The sequence below is a fragment of the Camelina sativa genome, chromosome 7 (genome assembly GCF_030686135.1).
Source record: "Camelina sativa cultivar CO46 ecotype springtype chromosome 7, ASM3068613v1".
Taxonomy (NCBI): domain Eukaryota; kingdom Viridiplantae; phylum Streptophyta; class Magnoliopsida; order Brassicales; family Brassicaceae; genus Camelina; species Camelina sativa.
This window is the reverse complement of record NC_141886.1, coordinates 20,310,188-20,329,481: the sequence shown is the minus strand read 5'-3', so window position 1 is coordinate 20,329,481 and position 19,294 is coordinate 20,310,188. Positions and strand designations below refer to the sequence as shown.

Below are 19,294 nucleotides of genomic sequence, written 5' to 3'. Positions count from 1 at the left end.
ATGCCTGCAAAATATCGTAGGCTTTCAACATATATTGCAAAGAAGGTAAATATCGTGGGTTGTTCGATTTACATTTGACCTTAAATTTATGAAATTTTTAAACTACAACTCTGCAACCCTGACATCGTAAATTCTAACAAACATTTTTAAGTTTCGGCGAATATAATGCGTCATGATAGTCGTGACATGGAAAGTAAATTCACAAGGACTCATGCATAAAGGATTTGAGAAAAAATGTGACAGAAGACAAAACATATTTAAAAGCCAAGATATATACAACACAAAAAGAAAACTTAAATACGAAAATGGAAAGCTACTATAATAAGAAACAAATCAGATGAAGGTAAATCCTCAAAAGAAAGAGATTAACAAATCTAAAACGATATACTAACAAATCCTCAAAAGAGATTAACAAAGATATATTGTATGAGTCAAGAGGTATTTTAGTAAACAAATCTAAAACAAATTTGAGATTAACCTAAAAAATATTTTTTCATTTCAGATTTTTCGTTTTGTTTTTGCCAACCTTCCTTTTTTTCTTTAGTGCCTTGGTGGGGGTAACGTTTCTCTTCTTTCTACAATACATTCGTACCATTTTTGTTTGTTTGTTTGCATCTCCTATATAAACCCTATATATTATTTTTATTTTTTTATCTTGAGGAATAAAACTAGTCCCGTGATTGAGTTAGATCTCTTCGTCCTCTGCTTTACCAATGACTCCAATCATATCTTCTTTGTTTACTCTCTCTTTGCTTTCTTCATTCCTCTCACTATCAACATCATCAACGCATGCGCAACAATGTCATTTTCCAGCAATCTTTAACTTTGGTGACTCTAACTCCGACACCGGTGGTCTCTCCGCCGCTTTTGGCCAAGCTGGTCCTCCTCACGGCTCTTCCTTCTTTGGCTCACCCGCCGGAAGATACTGTGACGGTCGCCTCGTCATTGATTTCATAGGTAAAACCAAACTCTTTTTCTATCTATTGACTATAGCGTTTTGCGTTTTATACTGATATGGCTTTTTTCTTGAAACATAGCGGAATGTCTTGGATTGCCATATCTAAGCGCGTTTCTAGACTCGGTTGGTTCAAACTTCAGCCACGGAGCTAACTTCGCTACTGCGGGGTCTCCCATTAGAGCTCTTAACTCCACTCTACGTCAAAGTGGATTCAGCCCATTCTCACTCGATGTTCAGTTTGTTCAGTTCTACAATTTTCACAACAGATCTCAAACTGTTCGTAGTCGTGGAGGGGTTTACAAGACCATGTTGCCTGAAGCAGACAGCTTCTCACAGGCTTTGTACACGTTTGACATGGGACAGAACGATCTTACTGCAGGTTACTTCGCTAATAAAACCGTGGAACAAGTTGAAACCGAAGTTCCTGAGATCATTAGTCAGTTCAAGAATGCTATCAAGGTTTGGTCTCTCTGTTTTTGTTCTCTGCTTTTGCTTAAAGGGTAAAATATAAAAATGTGTCGTTGACTTGTTGTTTTGTTTTTGGTGATAGAATATTTATGGACAAGGAGGGAGATACTTCTGGATCCACAACACAGGACCTATTGGTTGTTTAGCGTATGTTATCGAATGGTTTCCGGTTAAAGCATCAGACTTTGATGCACACGGATGTGTCTCTTCCTTGAACCACTTAGCTCAACAGTTCAATCACGCTTTGAAACAAGCAGTGATCGAGCTAAGAGCTTCATTAGCCGAAGCTGCCATCAGTTATGTAGATGTCTACTCTGTCAAGCATGAGTTGTTTCTTCACGCTCAGGGTCATGGGTTCAAGAGATCGTTGATGTCATGTTGTGGACATGGAGGGAAGTATAACTACAACAAGGGCATTGGTTGTGGGATGAAGAAGACTGTGAAAGGTAAAGAGATCTACATTGGAAAGCCGTGCTATGAGCCTGGTAAGGCTGTCGTGTGGGATGGTGTGCACTTCACACAGGCTGCTAACAAATTCATCTTCGATAAGATCGCGCCCGGGTTGAGCATGGCTTGCCACAGGCAGTGACAACAAGAAGAAACAAGCTTTTCTTCTTTTCTATGAGTTTGTTTTAATCCATTAGAAAGGAAACAAATCTAAGAAAACGATTTGGTTGTCAGTGATATGAACTTATATATTAAGAAAGCAATAAGAAATTTTTGGTGAGATTCATCATTTATCAACAAGAATCTACATAACCATTAAAAGTTGCCAAGGGATATGATACTATAGAGACAACTCAACAAGCATATATGCATGTAAAGAGTAAGTTGGTAAGAGTCTTCAGCATTTGTAGTGATCGAGATCTATGATCACCACTGTAACATCATCCATGTTACCTTTTTTCATAGCCAGGTTAGTGAGTTCTTTGCAAGCAGCCTTGGCCCAAGAAGACTCGGAGTCCATCTTCATTCGCCTGACCGGTGTGGTCCTCCGTAACTTTGAAAGTGGACTCCCGTTTTCACAGTGGGGTGAGGGTGGTTCATTCTCTGAGTTGTTGTAGCTACTTGGGGACTTTGCACATATTGGAGACAGAACTGGTGGTGAATCGACCAGCGAAACACGACGGAGTTTCGAAGATGGGCTCACATTGACATGGCCCTGCCCCAAGTTCTCCGCCTCACTTTCTGTAGGCGTCTTCCTCTGAGCTAGAACATGCAGCACGGTGTCAACCGCATCTTGGTTACTGACCACATCCCAAAGTCCATCAGAAGCTAAGACAAGAAACTCCATATCTTGCTCCAATTTGAGTATTCTTGTTTCAGGTTCAGCAATCACCCACTTCTTCAAGTTTGCATCTCCAATGCTTCTGGAAACAGCGAGTGTCCCATTAACTCTCCAAGCCCCTCGATGAAGATCAACATAACCTCCCTACATATCAAAAACATCAGGAGAAGTATCACAAAACAACTCTCATAAGTCTCAAGACTCTCAACACACAATTCTCAGCAAAAAGTTACCAACTTCTTCTTCACAACATTACCTGACTCTCAATTCTTAACTTTTCATCATCCCTTCCAGCTTTGTGATCAGCAGTAAGAGCCTCAGCAACACCTGCCCTGCACAAAACAGCTCTACAATCTCCCAAATTCGAGACAATCATCTCCTGATCTTGTATCAAAGCAGTAACACAGCAAGCACCACTCACAACACCCTGTGTAATTGCTACCAGTGAGTTACAAAGTAGATTGAGAAGGCAAATTCAAAGATCCTTCTTTTTTGTTACCTGTTCTAAGAAATCACGATCAGTCCTCAAGTAAGCAGCTTTAAAGGCTTCAACTTTCTCATCCTTCTCCTTACAGTTCTTCTTCATCATCTCAAGAACATGTTTGTGCAAATTCTCAGCCACAAATTCAGCAGCTTTCCCACCTCCATGACCATCATAAACTCCAAAGAAACCCTTCAAAATCAATCAATTAAACACACTCAAAGATTTCAAACCTAATCATATTCAATCAAGAGAAGGAATAAAGAAGAAGGAAAGATACCTTTTTGGAGTTACCAAGCAAACAAGGAACAACTCTGTGACTATCTTCCATAAACTTCTTCTTTCCCTTCCTGGAGACAAGACCAAAACCGTTACCACCAAGAGATACGGCGTCGTTTTGGTGAGCAAAGTCTCTGAATATGGAGTACTCAGTTCGAGCCGGTTTAATGTCAGGGATATCTAACTGGGTGGGTCTCTTCCTCCTCATAGTCAAAGGCAAGACCTTTGGGATCATCAACAAAGGGGAAGAAGAACACAAGGGTGATGATGTGTTAGCCATGGGAGAAGAAAGGTTTGTCTTTTTTTTCCCAGAGGCGAGTGTAGTAGTACTCATATCGTTGTCACAGAGCAACGGCTACGAGAACTGTGTGAGCGGAAAGAAAAGTCAATTGGGTTAAAGGTTTTATAGATGATGATGCTCTTTAGGGTTTTTTTTTGGCTCAGTCAAAATTGAAGAAAAGTTCAGATTTTTTCAAACGTTTAAATCGGAGAAAACTTTGGAAAAAGGTAAAATGTAACCGAAGAATTCAGTCGTACTTACATAAATTTTTTAGGATTTATGTCCTTTTTATTTGGTTCAATGTGTATCTTTAATTAATTAATGAAATATTAACAATAAAAACAAAAACAATATATTAGCTGGATTTTGCTTTATGTATGAGTGAGTTGTAATTTACTAATACGTGTATGCACATTTTATTACCTTAAATGATTTACTATATACAATGAATATGAGTATATATATATATATATATAGTGTATGTCTTTAACAAAGAAAAATATATACGTTTATGATTCTTTATAGTTTTTACAAAAAATTAGATGACATTCCATATAATGCAATTGTTGTAATAAAACTCATAAATTTAATTATATGAGGATATATATATATATATATATATTCATATTTTATTATATAAAGCTTGATGTCAAAGTTATTCATTAACACGTGTTAAATATATTGATTAGATATTGACACGTGTCAATTTTTTTTTTTTTATGTTTCTATTTTTAAAATTTTATGTTCCTAAATCAAAAAGGAAAACTAACAAAATCAATATATTTTCAATGTATGCTAATTATATTATATGTATGTTTTCAATAAAATTTGACATGTGTAAGCAAAAACTTAATTTATTAAACATGTATATTAATCAATAAATAATGAATAACAAAGTTAAAAAGAATAACATAAGTTATTTAACATAATTTAAGTCGGATATAAGTTGTATTTGTCTTTGTAATATAAATTTTTATTGTAATTAAGTACACAAAACCTTGAAAGAATAATGAACTTAAAAAAAAATCAATACATGATGAGTATTAGTATAGTTTTACATGTTTTAATTTAAAGATTTTAATGCATGTAGTAATACGAGAAACCTTAAGAATCAAAATAGAAAAAATGAGTTTGTAGGAATGAATTTTTGGTTAATTGATGAAAATTAACAAAAGTATTACTTATGAAATTATGACATATAGAAGAATAATATTTAGGATATTTTTGGATTTCCAAATTTTTGTGGATGTTAAATGATTCTTTTACTGATTATTTTTATTGTTAAATTTAAAATGCTAACTAATATACAATTATCTCATATGATGCTCATATTGTTTTTGTTATTAAAATTTTAACTTTAATTCATGAAAAAGTGAATTATGGTTTTACGATGAAATAGATAGTTAAATGTGATTACTAAACTGAATTTATAACGATGAAGTTTGTCAACAACTGTTTATTTTTCTGTTGTATTGTTGATCTCTCGTCTGTTGTATTTTTCGATAGTTTATAATACATACATCTATTTATGTAATAATTGTATTACAATAATTCTGTGTAATGTCTTTAAAATTTACGAAAATTTGGTTTGCCAATATATGATTTAATGTTATATAAGTTGCAACTTTATATTTAAACTTGAAATATAATCATTGCATTACATTATGTTATAATATATATGATATTATTAAAGATAACAATGTTCTATTATTTACTTAGTAAAGAAACATGTTTAAGCGTAAACAAAGACATCGGAAAAAATGATATTCTAAAGCATTATACATTAATTTGTCAATCTGACTTTTTGGTTCACTGAAATTATGCATTTAATCAAATATTATTAAAAATATATACATTGTTTGATAAATTAAAATAACTCATTTTGAGTTTTCATGGATTTAAAATTAATTTTCTTTTATATTGGTTTGATCTATTTTATCTAAAAACATATACAATATCAAATCATATATAACATGTAAAATCAAAGAAAACTCAGTTTTCAAACATTCAAATCCGAAAAAGCAAAATGAAAAGAATCTTCCAAACAGTTCAATATTCATTTACTGTTAGACTTAGAATTAGATTGTTGGGAGAGATGAAATTACTTTTAGAACCTTTATACTACATCCACATGTGCCCAATTAGTGCAAATGTGGTATATATATATATATATTATTTTTTGGCAAAGACAAATGTTGTCTATATAAGCATTGATATATATATATATATATATATATATATATATAACGCATAATAAGTATTTTGAAAAATAAATATACATTATCATAGCATATATATGACTTGGTGTCTAGGAATTTTTTTTATAACCTGATTTGAAATATATTTAATAATAGTAATTTTTATATATAATTTTTTTGGCAGGGTTGTTTGGGAAATCCTTTACTTAACGCTGATGGCGAACTAATTGGTGTTCTATACGCAAGCCTTATTTCACTTCAAAACAAACGAAACAAGAGTGTTGAACAACTTGGTTGGTTCGCGTTGGCAACTCCAATGGATTCTGTTGCCCGACTTCCGCTAGGTGTCTAGTATATTAAATAATTTCTATTGCCCAATTTTCATTTTCATTGGATACCATCAATTTTTTTTGCTTCTTCTATTAATTGGTTTAAACAACAAATACTGACATATATGGTCTTTTATTACAAAATCAAGTATACTAAATACAGTGTTCAAGAAAGCGGTTTAGGCAGCCGCCTAGGCGCCGTCTAGGCGCTAGGCGCTCAGCAGACGCCTAGATGACCGCCTAACCCGTTTAAAATTACATACATTTTATTTTAACATTTATATGTTGTTATAAACATTTATAAACATTTACATGTTGTTAATATAACTTAAATAAATATATTTTTCTTACCGTTGTTTATAATTTATAAATTTTTTATTTTTATAACATATATTTTAATATAATTATATATAATGTTTTATGTTGTAAACGCTTAAACCGCATAAAAATCGTTTAAACTCCGACTAAGCGTTCTGGGCGCTAGGCGTTGAGTCACCGCCCAGATACCGCCTAGCGCTTTCTTGAATACCGACTAAATAAGAGATTTTCTGATATCTTTTTATTTTTATTTTTTTCGATTAAAACACTTCTAACCCCCCCCCCCCCCCCCCACCCCCCCAAATCAGAAAAAGGTCTTAGAAGTTAATTAAAATGTTTTAATCAGGAAAATCAAAGTATAAATGATACTCTACGAGAAAATTTGACTCGTGATTGTGTCTCTTAACCATATCGATCGTGAGGCCCATCTATGGTCCCTCGTTCATTGCCGTCATTATATTCTAAACTCAGCTCAAGATGGTATCGGAAAGTGATACTTAAATGTAAGAAAAATTGAGTACCAAATATCATGGACGATTTAGCAACCCGATACAGGGTTGGTGTTGTTGACTTTATTTACCAATACGGACGATTCTGGTTAGCCGCCAACGACTAAAATTCTTCTTACATAATGAGACTTGTGTTAGCTAGAGTATTCTTATAAAATTTGTTGCTAACCTAAGGGTCTTTATACTCAAACTTTGATTTTGCAAAGAGAGACAGAACACAAACTTTGATTTATGTTTCCATAGGGCTTTTACAAAATTCAAATAAAACACCATACACATTCATATGGTGAAATCATAGTACAAGGGGAGCAACGAAATGGAGTAATCATGATGAACCTTTGAAGATTCCATGTAACTTCCATTAACGTATTTAAATAAGAGATCATGCTTATGATGATGCGGTGGTCTCTCTCCTCCTCGGTGCGCCACGTCAGCAGCAACTAGACTCATGGTCCGTTTCTGCATACTCATCAACACGTTTTGCCACGTGTTGACTCTTGACTGTTCCTTTCCGTGAACCCCGACGTTCATCTCCGACAAGTCCTCGCTTCTCAAGCCCATCACTTCCTCTGGTTTGGCACCATCGAGGATCCAGATCAGACAAGAACAGAACCCTTTCGAGATCTCCGAATCACTGTCTGCTTTAAACCTCATCCTCCCAAACTCATCCATCTTTATCTCCAACCAAACCTGAGTCGTACACCCCGTGACTCGGTTGGCCGAGACGCGTGCCGTGTCATCTAGTGGGGCTAGATCGGCCGCGTAGTTCAAGAGACGTTTCACTCGGTCGATCGGTTCGGTTAAGGACCGGAACTCTGATACGAGGATGCGAAGCTTGTCCGAGGTTTTTGTCCCCAAGGGAGCTTCAACCGTTGCGAAAGAAAGAGCGCTTGGTGCGTTCGGACTGGAACGGAGATTAACAGAATCTCGCATGCATCTAATGGATTTAGGACAAGATCTAGGGAGTTGGTAAGAGAATCTTGGGTTCTGGGAAGCACTTTTTGGTGGTCGGGAGGAAAATATCAAAGGAGGAGAAGCAAAGACCTTGAACGATGATGAAGTGTTCATGGTCCGTAACAAGGGCAATGAAGAAAAAAAAATAGGAGAAAGTAGAAGAAGACGAGAGAGAGAGAGATATTTAATGGCAATCAGAGAGGAGAGCTCTTTCAACGCGACAGAGAGGATGATGATTAGATAGATGTATAGAGCCTTCTATGACCCGCCAAAACTATTTGCATTAATTACATTTTGTTTTTTTTTTGTTAAAAGATTGTTAATGTTATTAGATTCCTATTGTATTGGAGACACATGAAATAAAATAAATTGTAAAAAAGTAAAAAAAATTTATTAGAATCAAAACTAATTAATATATTAAAAAAATAAAATTAACAGATAAGATTTTAAAAATCTAATCAAATAAGATCTATATAACTACAAATTTTATCAAAAAACATTTTCAGCACGAATCAAAATTTTTATTCATTAGATACAAATGTTTATTCACAGATTTTCAATAAACATTTTTACAATATAAAAATTTTAATATAAACAAACTGAATTTTTAATCATAAATTTTTATAAATAATATAATAATAAAATAATTTATTTCAATTTTTTATAAAAAAATGTTCAGCTCGCAGTTTTCCGTGGGTTAGTACCTAGTTGTATGTAAAATAGTAAATTATATTAAAAATTGAAGTTTATATAAACTTATAATATAAGAATGACTACGTATATTCTTAACAAAAATTTCTACTAATTTTGAGGTCTGTAAAAACATATTTTTGCCGTTTAAACATCTACAATTTTGAATAGAATCACAAGTTTAAATTAAAATTCGTTTTCTTTATATATTCAATTATAGTTTATCTTTACTTGCCTTCCGTTTTGTTTTTGGACTAATTGAGCGATTTAGATCTTAATCAACCAAATAAAGAATTTGGACGAAATTTCAAACTTATTCTAGGATTGAAAATTTTTTATGCTATTTTTGTCAACAAAAAAAAAATGGCACCCTAGTTATTTAAAGTTTAAAGACAAAATTAAATTAGCAATCATTGGACCATCGTGAATTAATTTACTAATTCGGAATTTGCCAAGTAACCCTCCTTTTAAGATCCTAAGCGAAAAGAAGAGGTTCAGTGCATGTATAATTTGATAGAATCTGGAAATAAATATCGGCAACACAATATCACTTAAATTTGGATTGGTATATATACCAATCCATATCTTTTTGCTATTTTAACTACCAATCATTACGTTGTATATTAACTTATCCAACGTACTTGGATAATTGAGTTGGAATTTTGAGTATTTGGTAAACTAGATACAATAAAATAATTATTTTCAATGTTATCGTATAACCTAGGTGTGTTGATGATACAAACATGACCAAGTCAAAATGGAGAAGTCGATTCAAAAGAGAAATAGGATATTCAAAACCATAATTACGATATGGTTTTTTGTTTATCATAATAAGAGGCTAAATAGAAAGAGATACGATGGACAAGGATTTGAGGTAGCCACAGCACTGACCAATCGATATTGGAGGATAGAGTGGCACGTGACTGACTCGCCTCTCGCTCTTCCAACAAACGTCTTCTCTATTAAAAATAAATTATCATTTTCGGGGAAGGCAAAAGCATATTCGATTCGACGACCTCTGATTCTTGAGGAGCCCATGATGTCGGAAAAAGACTTGAGATATCATATGGTTAAATAGTGTAAAATAGTTTTCATTTCGTCATAGCTTACGGCTACACTTGATTTGATTGTATTGGGACCAAACACCACGTTTTAAACTTGTTTTCTAATTTTCTATTCCATCAAATATCTTAACCAATTCGTTTCCTATTTACACTATTAAAAAAGTATAGATGTATTATTGGTAGATCACTCTTCTTCTTCTTTTTTTTTTTTTTTTTATCAATGGTAAATCACTTAAAATAATAGATAAACTAAGATGATTCCACCATTTTGTATATGCAACGTTCCAAATTATATTATTCACTGATCACTCGTAAACAATTTATACAATATGATATGTCTACATTTTGTCTGTTTTTAGCATATATTTATCAAACATTTAGCGAGGATAACTCGTTGTTTTGTATCATTTTTCTAGTCTTTTTTATACACTTTGCATGTTCAGGTAGTTCTTGCATCATCCTTGCATACATTGTGCATTTCAGAGTATTTCAGGTATTTAGGTGACGTTGGAAACACATCCGTTCGAGCTACTCCTCACGCCGTCGTTCGAGTCACCGTTCGAGCCGTAGATCGAGTCGCCGTTCGAGTCATCGTTCGAGTCACCGTTCGAGCCGTCGATCGAGTCGCCGTTCGAGCTGCCGTTCGAGTCACCGTTCGAGCCGTCGATCGAGTCGCCGTTCGAGCCACCCTTCAAGTCACGTTCGAGTCCGTCGTCCGAGCCATTCCTACTCATACCAATCGAGCCACTTGACGCACTCCGGACTCCGTTCGAGCCACGCACTCCAGACACAACCGTTCGAGCCATTCTCAAGTCGCCAATCGAGCCACTGGTTGCACACCGACCAATCGCGCATGTCAGGAAGGCGCTCCATCTTACACACTTCAGGAGATTCCCGAACCAATGCTCTATCTTGTCGTTTTAAGTTTTAGGGATTCACATGTTTTTACTATAAATACATTTTGTTAAGTCTTTGTCCAAGACATTTTATCTTTTATCTCGTATTGTTTTCCTTAAGGTTTTACCTAGCCACCATATACATTCTCAGACTTTGTAATCCGACATCTTGGAGTTTGTTGAGTATTTGCATTTGATTTCTTTTACAAGTTGTTCATCTCATTTTTATCTATCTAAGAATGCTTGTTTCAATCTTTCCTGGGTTTGCATCCTTGATGATGATTTTCGGATCTGAGTAGTGTGGTAGTTCTTGAGGATGGGATAGATTAGGTGGAGGATCTTAGGATGTAGAGTGTTTAAGCTTTGATTTGTATGATCCCTTCTGGACTAGAGTTAGAAATACTAGTTTCTCTCTGATCAATTGGAACTAGGTCTTAGACATTTCCACACCCAAAAGGTGTTTGATGAAATGTCTGACCAACTAGTGCTAGAGACTTACGTTCCTAGCCTAAGAAATTAGTTGTCTAGGATGTTTGTTGACGTGAATGAACTTGTTTTTCATGTCATGCTTGATCATGTTTCTCTAGCGAGAGCTAGGTTTGGAAGTGGTTGAGTTTGAGTAGCTTTTGTCAAGAGATTGGATTAGATAAGAAGTGATGTTCATTGTTTAGGGATAGTTTGCTTGTGGCATGTTAAACACTTTATAGACTAGGATACTCCACCGACATCAATTACCCCCATCCTTAGGACTTCTTTCTTTCTGTTTTTTATTGCATTTCTGAGACTGTTTCGATTCTTGTTGTTTAGTTCATGCTTAGACTCGTTTCTGTTTTCATTCATTTTCGCTTCTCGTCATGCATTTTCGTTTCTAGTTTTGTAACCCATTTCCGTTTTGTATTCTGATCATTTTAGGATTGTTAGAAAAACACTCTTTTTGAATTGTCTTAACTTGTGATTTCTTGATTGCATCTTGAGTGGTAGCATCATCCCATTTGGATTGACACCTTAAGTACTACAAAGCACAAGGTTAATTGAACCTGCTAGGATAGACACGCAAAAATCTTAGTATCAATTTGGCGCCGTTGCCATTTGGGATTCGTTTTGCTACATTTGGGATTTTAAGTTTTGCAAGATTAAGTTTTGTTACACTTATCATTCTTGCTATGTCCAAAATCAAGGTGGATACAACAAAGGTTACAACCAATACAAGGCAAACCCAAATTTGTCTTACAGAAGTAACAACGTCGCTAATCCGCAAGATCAGGTGTATCCTCCACAACAACAACAGCAAGGTCAACAAAAACCTTTCGTGCCTTACAATCAGGAATTCACGCCTAAGCAACAATTCCAGCGTGGTTATCAGGCTCCCTCAGGATCCCCACCAGGATTTCCATCTCCACAGGTTCCGCCTACACAAGCTCCTGACCAAGAAATGAAGCAAACGATGCAACAAATTCTTCAGAGTCAAGCTAACGGTTCTATGGATACTGTGAAGAAGTTTGCCGACCTTAGTCAGAGGATGAAATGTTCATACAATGATCTGAACGTCAAATTTGAAGCTCTGATTTCGACGATAAGATATATGGAAGGCCAATCCGCTTCTACTTCTGCACCAAAGCCTGGCCAATTCCCAGATAAGGCTGTTCAGAATCCCAAGGAATTCGCCAATGCCATTATGCTGAGAAGTGGGAAAACATTGCCTCCCAGGCAAGGAGTACCAGACGTCACTGAGGACAGTGAGGAATTAGATGGGGAGGATTTTGTTCAAGATGAAGCTCAGATCAAGGATCCAGTCGAAGCAGTCAAAGATCCAATCGAGCCAGTGAAGCAGTCCGAACCTGAAGCAGTTAAATAACCTGTTGTTTCTGATGAACTGAGCTTAAGAAGTATTCAATCTTGAAAATGAGTCTTATGCTAGTATTGAACCCCAAAGAAGATTGAACCCTAATATGAAAGAGGTAGTAAAGAAGAAAATCCTAAAACTGCTTGATGCTGGAGTTATCTATCCTATCTCTGATAGCACTTGGGTATCTCGAGTGCATTGTGTACCTAAGAAAGGAGGAATAACTGTAATCAAAAATGAAAAAAATGAGTTAATCCCAACTAGAATCATCATAGGACATAGGATGTGCATTGATTATAGAAAGTTGAATGCTGTATCTAGGAAGAATCATTTTCCTCTGCCTTTCATTGATCAAATGTTGGAGAGACTAGCTAGTCACCCTTATTACTGTTTCCTTGATGGGTATAGTGGATTCTTCCAAATCCCTATCCACCCAAATTATCAGGAAAAGACAACCTTTACTTGTCCCTATGGCACTTTTGCCAACAGACGCATGCCAATTGGTTTGTGCAATGCTTCTGCCACCTTTCAAAGGTGCATGACATTAATTTTCTTGGATTTGATTGAGGAGTCAGTGGAAGTATTTATGGACGACTTCTCTGTATACGGTTCCACTTTCTCCTCCTGTTTGTTAAATTTGTGCAGGGTATTGACGCGATGTGAAGAGACGAACCTGGTGCTTAACTGGGAGAAGTGCCACTTCATGGTTGAAAAAGGAATCGTACTGGGACACAAGATTTCTGAGAAAGGAATTGAGGTTGACAAAGCCAAAATTGAGGTCATGGTACAGCTTCAACCGCCTAAGACAGTGAAGGACATCAGAAGTTTTCTGGGTCATGTTGGGTTTTACAGGAGATTCATCAAAGACTTCTCAAAAATTGCAATACCATTAACACGGTTGTTGTGCAAGGAGGTTTAGTTCGAATTCCATGCAACATGTCTGGAAGCCTTCAACAAGATCAAGGAGGCATTGGTTTCAGCACCCATAGTACAAGCTCCGAATTGGGATCATCCGTTTGAGATTATGTGTGATGCTTCAGACTTCGCAGTTGGAGCAGTTCTGGGACAGAGAATTGACAAGAAAATTCATGTCATCTACTACGCCAGTTGCACCTTGGACGAGACTCAAGGAAGGTATGCAACCACAGAGAAGAAACTCCTAGAGTTGTGTTTGCATTCGAAAAATTCAGGAGTTACCTTGTGGGTTCGAAGGTCATAGTGTATACCGACCATACTGCTCTAAGACACATCTATTCGAAGAAGGATACCAAACCGAGACTGTTGAGATGGATTCTGCCACTTCAGGAGTTTGAAATGGAAATAATTGACAAGAAAGGCATAGAAAACGAAGTTTCAGATCATTTGCCTAGAATGAGGATTGAGGATGTTGTTCCAATAGATGATTCGATGCCTGCGGAACAACTTCTGGTCGCCTAGGTCTGTGAGCAGATGCATGACACAGGGTTGAAAACCTCAAAATCAATTGTATGGTGATCACTTCAGACACTGCACCATGGTATGCTGATTTCGTTAACTACAAGGTTCGTGGAGAAGTTCCTGATGACATGAATCCCTACAGGAAGAAAAAGTTTTTCAGGGAGGTCAACCACTACTTCTGGGATGAGCCCTATCTGTACAAAAGAGGTTCTGATGGTCTGTTCAAAAGATGCATCACAGAAGGGGAAGTGCAGGGAGTGCTTGAACACTGTGAAACGACCCGACCCGTTTTTTTTTTTAAAATAATAAATAATAATAATAATAAATAAATACTCTACAGCTAGTGATCTCATACCCACTAGCCACCTAACCACAAACACAATCAACAACGAAAATAACCAATATCAATATCCAATAGATAACCAATAATAATCCAATAACCAACATTAATTCCAATTCATAAACTAATGATCGAAACAACATAAATCAGAGAACCAGCAATCCTAAATAACATTCTAGAACTCAATTCTAGCAACCTTACAGAAGCCAGACAACCAAGCGAACCACTAGAACATCCTCCTCTTCATTGTCTTGATTCCACGATCACACTTTGCCTTTACCTGCATCACAAACACAAATTGCAATGCATGAGTATTTTATTAACACTCAGTAAGGCAATCCTCCCATCTACTGGGCTATACACACAAGCAATAGAGATACTCTAACCATCAAACAACAATCAACAAACAAACCAGACTTTGCATCGACCGACACAAGGCTTGCATCGACCGATACCAACAGGGGCAAGCATCGACCGACACAAGGTATGCATCGGTCGACACAAGGTTCACTTGCATCGACCGATGCTTCCACTTGCATCGATCGACGCATGCTTGACAATACGCGGAAACCCTAGTTGCATCGACCGACGCCTTCACATGGCATCGACTGATGCTCTTAGGTCAAGCCGCGCCGTCCTCACACTGCATCGACCGACGCACATAGTGCATCGACCGATGCACATGCCGAGCATCGTTTTTTCCCGAAGCTTCTCGCCGGATATCCGTTCCTGCAACCAAAAGAATCGATCCCAAGCCACAAGAAAGCTTCCTAACGCCTCATACAACATTCTAACAAGCCTAACAACACATAAACAAACAGATCAGAGAATCTCCAGCTTAGATAAGCCATGGTCATGCACTTACCTTTGACAAGAAGTTTCTGAACCTTCAGCAATCATGAACACGCTCCTAGGAAGCTCCTACAACGATCCCAGCTACAGATCTCTACAGGAAACGCCTCCAAACACCAGAAATCACCAAGAACGCTCCAGAACACTCAAGAACACTTTTTCTGCCTTCTTTTCTCTCAAAAACGGCTGAACTCGTCGAATGAGACAAAAACACGACTTAAGGGTTTTCCCTAACCCAAAACGCAGCGTTTAACTTAAACTCGTCCGCAGAAAACAACCGTGCATCGGTCGATTCGCGGGTGTTACAATTCTCCCCCACCAATATAGATTCGTCCTCGAATCTTGAACAACCATCAGCCAAGGACTCCCATGCAATCGTCTCCACGACCCGCACTCCTCCAACCGAAACTACGAAAGGTCACCTCTAGGCGATAGACTTACGCTCCAGGCATTATTTTCTCTCGACTTTTGGACTTTCCTCTACTCAGAGACCTAGATCTTGAGTTTTTATTGGCTCCTCATCAGACCTAAGTATGCATGCCATAATGTTGGCTCCTCATCGGGTCTAAACCCGCATGCCATAATACATAAGGAAAATTCCAATACTCGTCTCTCGGGTTGCCACCCTACAGTGCGCCCCCGGATTGTCATCCGAAGTTGATATACCAACCATACTCCCAAGCCACAAAGTCTCAGAATATGACAGTACTAGGAGAACCTAAGTTCCCCAAGAGTCGCGAGCAAACAATTATGAACACGTCTGAGTCCTATCCCTATCCAGGTTTCCTTCCCGTGGCTCACGTAAAACATCTCAATGTCCTACCAACCACATATCCCCTCCCTGGGATACCTCATGACCACATATGGATCATCTCACTGCCACAAAGGCCGCCACAAAGGCCAAACAAATATCCTAAACAGGACCGCCACCAAGGCCAAACAAATGTCCTAAACAGGACCGCCACCAAGGCCAAACAAATGTCCTAAACAGGACCGTCACAAAGACCATCTGTCGCGAAGGACCGCCAAAACAGGCACTCTGGCTAAACAGCCCGCCACGAAGGCCACACATCTGGCTAAACAGCCCGCCACAAAGGCCACACACCTGGCTAAACATCCCGCCACAAAAGCCACACATCTGGCTAAAAAACCCGCCAAAAAGGCCACACATCTGGTTAAACAGCCCGCCACAAAGTCCACACATCTGGCTAAACAGCCCGCCACAAAGACCAAATAATGTCTCAAAAGATTGCCACTAAGGCCACACAGTGACTAAAAAGTCCGCCACTAAGGCCACACAAGCCCCTCCACGGCTTCTTCCACTAAAATGGACAAATTTTAACTCACATAAAACTTTCCATTTTTAACACTTTCCACTTTTGGAAACTCCTAATTCAGGAAACTTTCCTCCAAAATCCCGCCTCATGGAAACTTTGTACCCCAAGCAACACCTCATCTTGTTACTTAGTCGCACAACCAACCACCCCAAGCGACCAAGTAAACAAGAGAGATGGGCTGGAATACTCCATTCCCGCTCCAGCCACGGATTACAAATGGAACCAGGCTAGACAAGCTCAAGTCGCAGCTTGCTTTTCATACCACTTCTTAAACCTTGCCTTCATCCTCGCCTCAGGCTCCCAAGTCTTCTCCTCGACACCATCATAGTCCCAAAGGACTCTCATCAAAGGAATCTTCTTCTACGAAGTTCCTTGATCCACCTCTCGAGAACCCTCACTGGTCTTGCCTCCAAAGTCATGTTAGGCTGAAGATCCTCAGGAATTTTAGCTAACAACTGATCATCCTCACGTAGACACTTCCTCAACATAGAAACATGGAAAACCTTATGGAATGCACGCATAACCTCAGGTAACTCCAGTCTATAAGACACTGGTCCAACACGCTCAATCACTCTGAACGGACCCATATACCTCGGATTCAACTTAGTCAATGACCTGTTCGGACCCCGCAACATGGCCATCTTGAAGTGCACTTTGTCTCCTACCTGAAACTCAAGATCTCTCCTCTTCCTATCGGCATAACTCCTCTGCCGATCCTGAGCCTCCTTCATGTTCAGCTTGAGAACCCGAATCTTCTCTGAGGTCTCCTGAACAAAATCTGCCCCGTAAATGCTCCTCTCCCCAACCTGAGTCCAGCATAACGGTGTACAACACGGTCTCCCGTACAAAGCCTCATAAGGAGCCATCTTAATACTTGCCTGGTAACTGTTGTTGTAAGCAAACTCTACGAAGCTCAAGTGATCTGCCCAATGACCTTCCAAATCCAACATACACATCCTCAGCAAATCCTCCAGCGTCTGGATCGTCCTCTCTGACTGTCCATTTGTCTGGGGATGATAAGCTGTACTCATATGCACCTTAGTGCCCATCTCTGCCTGAAACGCTCTCCAGAACACCGAAGTGAACTTAGAATCCCTATCAGACACAATGCTCGCTGGCACCCCATGCAACCTGACTATCGCCTTCACATATTTCTTAGCCAAGACCGCTGCTCCATCAGCCTTCTTAATGGCTAGAAAATGTGCCGACTTAGTCAACCGGTCTACAATGACCCAAATAGCATCAAACGTTCTGGACACTGGCAAACCTACCACGAAGTCCATAGTAATCATATCCCACTTCCACTCTGGAATGGGAAGACTCTTCAGTAACCCTCTTGGAACCTGATGCTCAGCCTTCACTAGCTGGCACACATCGCACCTCGCGACCCAACTAGCTACATCTTTCTTCATCCCGACCCAATGATAGTACCTCTTGAGGTCACGGTACATCTTAGTCGCTCCTGGATGAATAGAAAACTTGCTCCCATGAGCCTCTCTCAGGATCTCCTGCCTCAACTCCTCATCCTTGGGCACACAAACCCGACCGTGCACCAAGATAGTACCATTAACTGAGACCTGATACTCTGAATCCACATCCTTTGAGGCATTCACCAGCCCCAAGTCCTTCTTCTGAGCCAACCGCACCCTGCTCTGAAGATCTGTGTTATCAACCGCCTCCAAACCTAACTGTTCCTGAGACACAGCACACAAACTCAACGCACCGATCTCTCCTACCAGAGACTCCATCTCCTGCTCCTGAGCCATCTACCCTCTTCCGACTCAGAGCATCTGCAACCAAGTTAGCCTTATGAGGATGATAGGCTATCTCCAAATCATAGTCTGCCACAAGCTCCATCTACCGCCTCTGCCTCAAATTCAGCTCAGGCTGAGTAAATATATACTTCAGACTCTTATGATCTGTAAACACCTGTACCTTTGCACCATAAAGATAAGATCTCCAAATCTCCAGGGCAAAAACTACAACACCCATCTCCAAGTCATAAGTAGGGTAGTTGCCCTCATGCTTCCGCAACTGCCACGAAGCGTAGGCAATCACCTTCCCATGCTGCATCAACACACACATCCCAAACCAACTCTGGATGCATCTGTATAAACCACATAGGGTTCTCCCTGCTCAGGCAAAGCCAACACTGGCGCAGTAGTCAACATCTCCTTCAGGCTTGCAAAGCCTTCCGTGCCAACTTAGTCATAGGACGTGCTCTGCTCGCAAACCCTGCACGAACCTCCTGTAGTAACCTGCCAATCCCATAAAACTCCTGATCTCTGTGGCATTCTGCGGTCTAGGCCAATCTCTTATAGCTTAAATCTTCTCCGGATCTACAGAAACTCTATCTGCAGACACAATATGACCCAGAAAACCCATCTCACACTGCCAAAAACTGCACTTGCTCAACTTAGCAAACAATCTCTGCTCCCGTAGCTTCTCCATAACTGCCCTCAAATGCACTGCATGCTCCTCATGACTCTTAGAATAAACCAGGATATCATCGATGAAAATGATGACAGATACATCCAGGAACTCCTGAAACACACTGTTCATCAATCTCATAAACGCTGCTGATGCGTTAGTCAACCCGAAAGGCATCACCACAAACTCATAATGCCCATACCTCGTCCTGAATGCAGTCTTCCTCACATCTGCCTCATCTATTGGTATCTAATGATAACCCGACGCCAGATCTACCTTGGAGAACCAAGTAGCACCCCTCAACTGATCCAACAACTCATCGATCCTCAGAAGAGGCCACTTG

At 38.7% G+C, this 19,294-nt stretch overlaps 3 protein-coding genes across 3 annotated transcripts; 1 reads left to right on the top strand and 2 right to left on the bottom strand.

Annotated features, from left to right (window-relative positions):
* Nucleotides 1-410: 410 nt before the first annotated feature.
* On the top strand, nucleotides 411-2,170 carry LOC104701396 (alpha-L-fucosidase 3). The gene is made up of 3 exons (XM_010417073.3): nucleotides 411-957; nucleotides 1,038-1,417; nucleotides 1,509-2,170. Exons 1-3 carry the CDS (start codon nucleotides 714-716, stop codon nucleotides 2,013-2,015), a joined length of 1,131 nt encoding a protein of 376 aa, XP_010415375.2. The 5' UTR covers nucleotides 411-713; the 3' UTR covers nucleotides 2,016-2,170.
* Nucleotides 2,137-3,991, bottom strand: LOC104701395 (putative protein phosphatase 2C 14). The gene is made up of 4 exons (XM_010417072.3): nucleotides 3,476-3,991; nucleotides 3,214-3,387; nucleotides 2,971-3,141; nucleotides 2,137-2,858 (listed from the first exon to the last, which is right to left on the bottom strand). Exons 1-4 carry the CDS (start codon nucleotides 3,806-3,808, stop codon nucleotides 2,271-2,273), a joined length of 1,266 nt encoding a protein of 421 aa, XP_010415374.1. The 5' UTR covers nucleotides 3,809-3,991; the 3' UTR covers nucleotides 2,137-2,270.
* A 3,326-nt stretch (nucleotides 3,992-7,317) lies between these two features.
* LOC104701394 (sufE-like protein 2, chloroplastic) lies at nucleotides 7,318-8,319 on the bottom strand. Its single transcript, XM_010417071.3, has one exon. The coding sequence runs from the start codon at nucleotides 8,174-8,176 to the stop codon at nucleotides 7,388-7,390; it is 789 nt and encodes a 262-aa protein (XP_010415373.2). The 5' UTR covers nucleotides 8,177-8,319; the 3' UTR covers nucleotides 7,318-7,387.
* Nucleotides 8,320-19,294: the final 10,975 nt, after the last annotated feature.